This window comes from Apium graveolens, chromosome 7 (assembly GCF_009905375.1).
Source record: "Apium graveolens cultivar Ventura chromosome 7, ASM990537v1, whole genome shotgun sequence".
Lineage (NCBI taxonomy): Eukaryota > Viridiplantae > Streptophyta > Magnoliopsida > Apiales > Apiaceae > Apium > Apium graveolens.
This window is the reverse complement of record NC_133653.1, coordinates 102,795,681-102,805,461: the sequence shown is the minus strand read 5'-3', so window position 1 is coordinate 102,805,461 and position 9,781 is coordinate 102,795,681. Positions and strand designations below refer to the sequence as shown.

At 33.2% G+C, this 9,781-nt stretch overlaps 3 protein-coding genes across 4 annotated transcripts; all 3 read right to left on the bottom strand.

The window, feature by feature from the left end:
• Nucleotides 1-853: 853 nt before the first annotated feature.
• On the bottom strand, nt 854-3,537 carry LOC141672129 (uncharacterized). Of its 2 annotated transcripts, none has more exons than XM_074478627.1 (5): nt 2,796-3,537; nt 2,474-2,531; nt 2,260-2,364; nt 2,049-2,184; nt 854-1,700 (listed from the first exon to the last, which is right to left on the bottom strand). In XM_074478627.1, the coding sequence occupies exons 1-5, from the start codon at nt 3,403-3,405 to the stop codon at nt 1,413-1,415; spliced, it is 1,197 nt and encodes a 398-aa protein (XP_074334728.1). In that variant the 5' UTR covers nt 3,406-3,537; the 3' UTR covers nt 854-1,412. The 2 variants fall into 2 exon arrangements, with proteins under 2 accessions (XP_074334728.1, XP_074334729.1); XM_074478628.1 differs by having other exon boundaries at nt 2,281-2,364; nt 2,796-3,535.
• Nucleotides 3,538-4,969: 1,432 nt separating this feature from the next.
• Nucleotides 4,970-5,461, bottom strand: LOC141673922 (uncharacterized). The gene has a single exon (XM_074480649.1). It carries the CDS (start codon nt 5,459-5,461, stop codon nt 4,970-4,972), a length of 492 nt encoding a protein of 163 aa, XP_074336750.1.
• A 149-nt stretch (nt 5,462-5,610) lies between these two features.
• Nucleotides 5,611-6,819, bottom strand: LOC141673921 (uncharacterized). The gene has a single exon (XM_074480648.1). It carries the CDS (start codon nt 6,817-6,819, stop codon nt 5,611-5,613), a length of 1,209 nt encoding a protein of 402 aa, XP_074336749.1.
• Between the last annotated feature and the right edge of the window lie 2,962 nt (nt 6,820-9,781).

The following is a 9,781-nucleotide window of genomic DNA, read 5'->3' as shown; positions in this document are numbered from 1 at the left end:
TTGACTTGAAAAAAATGTTATTCTCATAGTTTAACATGCCTGAAATTTAAATATTTTAGTTCAGTTACATAGGTACAAACTTAAAATGCAAAAATTAAAGAAAGAAAAAAATTAACTAGGAGAGCAAATTTCTAACTTCCAGAGCAAATGAAGGTGAAAAGACAAACCCTCAAAGAAATTGCTAGTTTAGGTGAGGATTTATGTGCTTCCTGGGGCAGTTTAGTTGTTTCAGTTTCATTTTACTCAGGAAGTTAAAATGTAGCTCAGGAAATAACATTTTCCATTAACTATTCTATGACCTTCTGAATCCATTAATCAGCTTTTATATTTTTATCATTCAAACAGAATGATACAGAAAATTCATATATCACTATACAAACTAAATTGTGTTCTTACAAAAATATATCATCATGTCACATTTCCATCATGCAGCATATGTTGTTGAAACTTTGCTATGCTATATTGAAGTTAGCAGCCAAAAGAATATTTCTATTACAGTGTTAATTTCTGGAGGGCAAAAGGCTAAAGGAAAACAGACCAATATTAGGCAATATAATATAAGTAGGAAAAAAAAAAGAGAACATGAATTATTGTTTGGGAGGAACTACAATAATTCATATGTTCTTGGTTGCATGAATAATAGGAATGTGATCTTTCTTGTATCTAGCCAAAAAGCCTAGCTAAGATTCTTCTCCTATGAATGGCTACCAAAGCTATGATTTTGATGTCAGAATCTGCATATGTATGTAAACATAATGTCATCAACTGTATAAAAAGTTAAGAAACATGAAAAAGATGTCTGCAAACAAAGCAAAATCACATGCACAAGATGCTTAGCTTAGGCAACCATCACTCACAAAGCAACTGTGAAAGTATATTTACATCTGATCAATCAAATTACAAGCACCCCGCAGTCAATAATGATACAATCCAATGCCCAAACTCCTACATAAATCATGAAAACACTCAAAATTCCTCCACTCTAATATATATGGTACACCCATTCTTATCCATAAAACGGGTATAAAGAATATCACAAATTGCCATTATCCTGATAACATTTGATTCTTTTTCACACAACCTGTTAAAAAGCAATCAAATAATGGAGAAGAGGTGGTGGTCACAAAGCAAAGTGAATGGCATATGCACCAAACACATGCTTCTGTCCCAGTTTTCTCTGCCCACCTTGCACATGCTCTTCTATCTTAAAATCATCCTAAAAATCACTGCTGTTGAGTATAATATCTTACAACAACATATAATATAATAATGCATCACACCCTCACACAACCTAAACATTATCTTAAAGTCCCTAGATGGAAAAAATTCTAATAATTATGCAGCTATTAGTGTTATAATCTACTCATTAATAAAATTAATAATCATTCTTCTCTGCCATGTGCTTGACAACTTCATAGAGCTGGTGCCACGGTAGCGCGTTTATGAGCCAGCGCAGTGCATTGAAGGTGGCGTGGGCAGGTAATTAGGTGGTCGATGGTTAGTCCAGCTGCCTGCATGAAGGAATGTAGAACGGTGGGTCCGACTAATCGGAATCCTCTCTTCACCATGTCCTTGCTAATGGCCTCTGATTTTGAAGTCTTGACCGGCATTTTGTTGCATAATTTGTATTGTGTGACAATGGGACTGTTGTTGACAAATCCCCATAGATATTTGTCGAATGACCCAAATTCCTTCTTAATCTGAGTCACAAATGTATGAAGCCTGTGTTAGTTTTTTATTTATTTATTTTTTGTGTAGTATCATGTTGATTCTTAATTTTACTTGCATAGCTTAACATGTTAATTGAAATATATGTGCTACTCATAAAATTTAAAAAACCATGCCCTTACGCTGATTTATGAAATTATAATTTCAAATTTTCAACTAGAAAAGCTGATATAAAGAAGCTTAAAAAGAGCTGTGCATTTTTAACCTTATGAAAAGCACATATAATATGTTAATATTTCATTAAGCAGACCATAATTAGTTTTAGATAAAGGATCATTAGTTTGATGAACATAAAAAGATAAAAATATTGCAGTAGTTACCTGCAGAATTCTGTTAGAGTTGTCGACAACTCCTCGGACCAGCCTTAGTTCTATGTGAAATTGAATACTGATTGAAGTGATTTTCTTTTCTGAATATTTGGAGACAGTTTCTGCATCAAATTCTGAGAAAGCATCCCTGTATATGAAATGCGTGTGAGAGAGCTATAAGTTGCCAAGTATTTAATTTTTGCATGATAACTGTAAATATTACTTAAACTCAAAGTTTCCTCGCCTGAATTCATGTCTTTTCTTTAGGATTGAAGTCCAATCTGATCCTACTTGCGCTCCAGTTAGCACTAACAATTCAAACAGCACCCTGCATTTCATTTGTAAAATTAAATATAAATAAGCCCATATCTCAATGTTAAGATATTATTTACACAAACATATACTCTTATTTAAGGCTAGAGGAACAAGAGATTTACCTGTCATCATGTGCTGGAACTCCCCATTCTTCGTCATGGTAAGCAACATAAACGGGGTCTGCACAGAAAATAACAATCAGTTTTCTTTTTCTTGATAACAGAAGACTCCCAGTTGATTCATTCCTTTTCATTATAGCATAGCGGAGTTTCTCATGCTAACAAGAAGTTGAGGATACTAGATTCTATAAAGGCAAGTGTCCGAGGGTAATTATATTTATGTCGTAACAAGAGGTTGAGGGTTCGAGACTTGGTGAAAGTACAGGCGAGAGTATATAAGAAATTATGCAAATGCGTGAAAAATAAATTAAATAAAGGAGGATACCTGAATTAGGTGTAATAAAACTGCATCTTTTATCGTGTGTGACATTGAGAGTTGGCTCAGCATTATCAATAAGGTTTAAGTATGGGTCATATTTTGCAGACTTTGACCTTCCGTAATGAGCAATCTTCATCTTTCTCTGAACTTGCATATTCGCAACTTGCTCCCTCCTAGCTGCTGCAATACTTCCAGGAGCTTCTATGATACAGGAAGAAGAATAATTCAATGTGCTAGTATCCACACAAGCTGTCTCTGTCTTTGACTTCTTCACAGGAATCCGAGCCTTTTGGTCGCTCTTTGGTGTCAAAACCAGTTTCTCGACACTAGAGTTAAGTCCATTCGGGTCGTTTCCTCGTTTGATCGCAGGCTGTCGTGGCGATCTTAGCTTGGGAGAGATTGGTGGAGTGGTAACAAAAGGCCTTAGTTTTGGACCAGTAACATTATGTGGAGGTAATGGCTGAACCTTAGGCGGTGTAACAGATTTTTTGGACGATTTTTTATTCAAATTTCGACGTTCCAAGAGAGGAACTTGATTGGGTTGAAGGACAGGACGACCATTGATGTCAAGGGAGGCAGGTGTAGTTTCTTGAAGCTTAGACTTGGAGGAACACATTGTAACGAAGGAGGGGCTTGTTTTGAAGTTCAAATGATTGTAATGTTTTTCTTGGGGGTCTTGAGAGATAAATGAAGTGGAAGTTGAGAGGGGGGGTTAAGTGAATAAAATGGGTATATATAGAAAAGGGAAAGAGAATGGTGGGGGGCAAATTAGTAGAAGTTGTAACATGGGAGAGTTGGAATCTGTCATATATATCATAAATTTACTATTTAGTTTTGTACGTGGCTTTATCTTTATGGGGTAAATATCAAGTAGGTCACTTAGTGCGTCCAAATATATCAAGTGAGTCACTGGTTACAAAACTGACTCAAATGAATCATTCATTTGAAAATTTGTATCAAAAATATCACTCTATCGTTAGTCCAAATTCTTAAAAATATTATTTATTGAGTTTGACACATTTTTTACGAATGATATTACATCCAAATGAAAGATTCTGAGTTCTAGTATTTTAGAAAATATTTTTAATTTTTTTTAAAATTTATTTACTATTTATTTTTATTTAAATCAAATAATACAATTAAAAAATAAAAAATAAATAGTTGATAAAATTTTAAAAATCTAACAATATTATCTAAAATACTAGAACTCGTAACCTTTCATTTGGATGTAATATGATTCACAAAAAATGTGGGAAACTCAATATATAATATTTTTAAAAATTTCGACTAACGATAAAGTGATATTTTTGATATAAATTTTTAAATGAGTGACTAATTTGAGTCAGTTTTGTAACCAGTGACTCACTTGATATATTTGGACGCAGTAAGTGACCTACTTGATATTTAACCCTATCTTTATGTTTAACTTGAATATGAGTTTGCGATGAGATTTTGAGAAATTGAAAATGACATATTACAGTGACTAAGTATGCATATTTCACGTCAGCATTTTCAACGATTTTGAGAATGCTTTAAAAAATTTAACATTTCTGTTTTAAATACTATCATTAAATTAGACCGAACAAGTAATTATGACAATCAATTGAAAGGGATTCGAACCCAATTTGAAAAGATAAATTACAGCCTAGGGTGCGCTCAGCTCAGCTCTGCCCTTCTAAGTGCTAAGCTCCATGGATATGGACATGGATTATGGCCCCTGCAGCTGGAGACTTTTATGGGGGCAGGAAGCAGAATAAAAGCAACTGTTATTTTTATACCTTTTGAGCTGGCTCTAGTTCTCTTCTATCTCCTAATCTTTTTTGTTTTCCATAAAGCTAATTCATTAAGAGTTAAGATAATGTTTTTATTTAATATCTAAAAAGATTATAACATAAAATTTGAGTTTAAAATGCATGGCACGAGTAAGACTAAATAGAATTTGATCAATGTTTTCTTTTGGTCCTTAAGGTGAAAGACGAACCAGCCAAAGATCCTCTTCGATAAACTAATTTTCCGATCGAATAAGTTTCTTAATTCGATTATTGCTAAGCCGAAAACCAGTAAAGGCCTTACTAAATAGAAATTCATAGATATCACAATACTGAAACTTATAATCAGGGGCGGAACCAGGATTCTAACATAGGGGGACCAAAATAAATAAAAGTAGAAAATATACCGATTTATTTGAGATGTGCACGCCTTTCTTTGATCAAATAAAAAGAATCAATGATCTCCTCGGCAGAAATGGTCTCCGCAATCTCCTTTTCAATATACACTACCAAATAATCCCTAAGAAATTCATCTTTCATTCGATTGCGAAGACTTGTTTTCACAATTTTCATAGCAGAAAAAACTCGTTCAGATGTTGCAGTAGATGTTGGAAGAGTCAAGACAATCCTTAATAGTCTATCAACTAATCGATACATGTCAGCTTTCCCTGTGGTTACCAATCCATGACATAAATCACCAAGAGTAGACAGATTCTTCAAATCTGGATGAACCGGAACATCTAACCCATAATGTTGTAGTTCACACTGTAGATGGATTTTTTCATCTCCCAAAAAATCTTCTGGATAAAACTTTTCAGCTAACTTGCAAATGTTCTCTATGTTGAAAGACCTGTAACCATCCCTAGGATTTAATGATGCACTTAAAATGAGAAGTTCCGTCATTTGTTCACTGAATCTATTGTTTAGCTCCTGTAATTGTTGATCTATGGCAGTTGTAAAGATTTTTACTCGGTAATGATGTTCCATTGTCACCATTTGCTTTTGTTTTCCTTGTCGACGAAGAGATTTAAGCACATCATATCCTTGACCTCTTATGTTCTGGCACCATCATATCCTTGACCTCTTATGTTCAGGACATTAAGATTATGATGAGACAAAATAGCACATATTTCAGTCTTTAAAGTTAAAGAAGTTGTATCTTTAACATGGACTAAATCCAAGAAACGCCCCCTCACATAGCCGCTTTTATCAACGAACCTAACCACAATAGCCATTTGCTCCCTTTTAGAAATATCTCTAGATTCATCCACAATCAAACAATATTTTGCATCATCAATCTCATCACAAATTAAATCTTGCAATTTCCTAGCAAAAACTTGTAAAAGTTCTTTTTGAATTTTTGGTGAAGTGTATTTGGCATTTTTGGGGGCTTTACTTAAAATTATTTCTTCTACTTGAGGATTATAATAAGCCAAAAGTTTTAACATCTCAAGAAAATTACCCTGATTCTTCGAGTTGCAGCTTTCATCATGTCCTCTGAATGCACAAGCTTGGAATGTCAACCATTTGATTGCATCTATCGATGTTTTAAGACGCATTCGATTTCGTTTGATCTCTTCTGCACTTTGTTTCTCCACTATCTTCTCCAAGTGACAAGGCTGATTTTTAAGATTATAATAACATTTAGCCGCAAAATTATGAGCTGAATTAGAACCATTTCTTTTCCCAACATGACATCTAAAATCACAATCTTTTCCATTGTTTACTTTCCTCCAACTGTTAAACCCCTTGACAGTAAAAGTATTCGAGCCACACCTTCCTAATGGATTTTTAGCAAAAAGAAAACAATAAAAATAATGTGCTGCATCTTTTTCTGGGGAGTACTCTAACCAAGAAAATTTATCAAACCAACTCTTTTGAAATCGACGGGGATGATTTTCAGGACCAGAGAAGGGATAAACTTGCACAGGTTGATATGCACCAAGATCAATGTATGCTCTCCTAATTAAATCTTTTTTATTTGGATGATAAGTCTCAATTTGTTTCCGCAAACCAAGATCACGTATTAACGAATTGAAATCAATAATTTCATCAGTGTTCTCAGAATCAATACCTTCATTAACAATCTCTGGATTTTGAGGATTTTGCTCGGAGTTTCTATTTATCCCACCAAAAATCAGAGGCTCAACTCCATCTCCAGTGACTTCAATTGAGGCGGCAGAAGGTTCTTCATCTTCACAAGTAGTTGTTTGCTTCTTCTTGGGTTGAAAATAGGATGCAATCTCTTTTCTCTTACTCATATTTACGGATTAGATGCAAAGGTAGAGTAGATAAAGAGAGATGATATTAGGGATTGTAATTTCTATGTATAGTGTGTATTGGGAGTTTTGGGACCGGAGCAGAACAACTGAACAAGTATGTTCTATTTTTAGACTTTAGTTTTAAGCATCTTTTTTTTGTTTCAAATTGTACTATCTTTATCTTATATGTTTATTTATTAATTATTAAGATTAATGAACAAATTCCATTATTTCCATCTAATCAATATTATTTTGAATGAAATAATTAACAAAATCAATAAAAATTTGTATAATCAATTCTCAATTTCAATTTTTTTTTTAAATCTAGGGGGACAAAAAAAATTTTGATAGTAAATTTTAAAATTTTATATTAAAATTTTGGGGTTATTCCGCAGTTGGCGGGGACCGGGGCTCCCTTCGGTGCCCCTAGTTCCTCCCTGCTTATAATTAACCTTGTAGAAACATAAACGCTTTAAAGAGAGAGAGAGTCCTTGTCTTGGCACCTAATTCATCAAAACTAAAAAATTATATTGAATGTTAATATTAAAAAGAGCTAGTTGAGATTCGTTGACATTTTTACAACACCAAAATGATCGTATATTGTTGTAATAAGGCACATGCAGGTTTAACTACAGAAGCTGACATTAGCGCAATCAAAAAATGAGATTATTCTCCGTTGTTATAATGCAATATATTAAGATATATATTAAATAATACAAAAGTGAGAATCAGAAATGTATGGAATCTTATAATAATGTTGATTAAGGAGGAGGGTGAGGGAAGCTACAAAATTATTATTAGCATAGGGGTTTAACAGGGTGTCCATGTTGATTATAATACATGTTTAATGCAAAAGACCCCTTTGCTCAAAAACAACATTAAGATGTGGTAACCGTGTTGAAACTCTCTTTCTCTCTCTTAACATTAACAAAATTTTCAATAGTAAAAAATAATAATAAATGGTAGCAGAGTAGCAGTTGAGCTGGCATTCTGCAAAACACGCAAGAAATTAGGGGAACACCTCTGGAATAAGGCTGGTTGAGTTGAGTAGCAGGATTAAGTAACATTGTTTGATAATATATATTTCTATTTTCTATTTGTATTAATTAAAATCTTTGATGATCCGGCATCCCCACCTTCAAAGTTATAGGTAAACATGTTTTTGTGAACTTTGTTGTTAATAATTACAACTTATATGAATTCACTCAAGTTATAAGGATTAACCTGAAATAAAAAATTAAAATAATATTATTGCAACAAATATATATGTTAAACTTGAACAATCTCTTCATAATCAATAATATAAAAACTGTTTCACAGAGTGAAGAAGACGATATGAAAATCTGTTACAAATATTTTGCTTAGAGATTAAATAAAATATTCTAACTCACTAATTATAGAATCCAATGAGTGGTATTTAACTAACTCAATGGTGAGATAAAATTAGTGTGTGAGAAGTCTGCTTAGCTGTCATACAGAACAATGTAATGAGTGAATCAAGATTTATGAATCAAGATTTGCACTTTGTGATTGTTGTGCAAGATATGCTTGTATAATAACAAGACTAATTTATATTGACAACCCTGAGATTTAGTTGTTTGATAATCAATTTTATATTATGTATTTATTTCTTGAATCTATAAAAAGGGTAGAAGATTAGAATGGAGGATTTTTCTGTGAACAGATTCAAGCTAAGGAATAAACTCTGGAAGAAGATCAAGCCATGACCATGCCTTAGAGAAAAGTGTAAAAACTTGGAATTGAATAAAACTGTTCTAGGAAAAATGTTCTAAGTCAAGAAATCTACAAGTCATAGATCAAGCAGTATCGAGGAGTCATTCAAGAAGTCCAGAATGACTTATTGAGAAGTCTAAAATGGATTATAGAGAAGTCTCATAGATATCGACAAGTCAAATTAAGATGTAGAGAACTGGTAATATCGACAAACCATTTCTGCATATAGAGAACTCAGAGATATCGATAAGTCAAAATGAAGATGTGAGAATTGGAGATATCGACAAGTCAATTTCTCATATAAAGATCTCAGAGATATCGACAAGTCATTTCTACATGTTGAGATCTCGGACATTTCGACAAGTCATTTCACATGCAAAGATCAAGAGACCTCTACAAGTCAAATATACCTATAGAGAACTCAGAGATCTCGATAAATCATTATACTTATCGAGATGTCACTTCTCTATAAAACAAACGAGAGATCTCGATATGCCTCTCAAATACAGAATCCAGACAAGTTCAAGATTCAAGATTATCAGTAAACAAATGATCTATTCTCTAGATTGAAATGTCTACAAAGTAGCTGAGAGAATACAAGATCAAGGGTCAAAATTAACTAGATAAAGGTTGGTCACAAACCTGCAAGATTCTGCACAGATTTGCTAAGTTAGAAATGGAAATAGAAAAAGGTTTCTTTAGAAAGTAGCTTAGTACATTTTAGTTCAAGTCTTGTAAACCCGTGCTGCTAGTGTATAAAGCATGCACCAGTCCTTAGTTTAATAGTAATAAACATATTCATATTTTTTGTATTCTCTCAAGGAAGAAGCCGAGTTCTTGCATTTTTAAGAACACAAAATTTGTAGCAAGACAAACTTAATTAATACAAATTAAATGGATTTTGAAATATTGTGCTTGTTGATTTATTTCTGTTAACACAATATCTCTACAAATATACACTGCTTTGTTCACACAATATCCAAACAAGTTTAAAAAGGCTAAAAATCGAAAAAACACATTCACACCCTATGTTGCATTCAATATCTAACAATGATGAATCAGGATTTGCACTCGATGAATCAGGATTTGTACTGTGTGAACTTGCAAAATATTCAATAGCCCCCTCAAGATGGGAGGTGGAAACACTCTCAGCTTGGATAAGAGATGATTGAAAATAGTAGATGGGGCAACCTTGGTAAATACATCTGTTAGGAATATGTTGTGGACT

Bases quoted from the DNA above. Each gene is read 5' to 3' on its own strand.
- LOC141672129 (XM_074478627.1), bottom strand. From the start codon at position 3,405: ATGTGTTCCTCCAAGTCTAAGCTTCAAGAAACTACACCTGCCTCCCTT. The intron at 2,532-2,795 runs GTATCCTCCTTT...TTTTCTGTGCAG, and splicing joins TTTTATTACACCTAATTCAG to ACCCCGTTTATGTTGCTTAC. The intron at 2,185-2,259 runs GTAATATTTACA...TTTCATATACAG, and splicing joins CGAGGAAACTTTGAGTTTAA to GGATGCTTTCTCAGAATTTG.
- LOC141673922 (XM_074480649.1), bottom strand. From the start codon at position 5,461: ATGACGGAACTTCTCATTTTAAGTGCATCATTAAATCCTAGGGATGGT.
- LOC141673921 (XM_074480648.1), bottom strand. From the start codon at position 6,819: ATGAGTAAGAGAAAAGAGATTGCATCCTATTTTCAACCCAAGAAGAAG.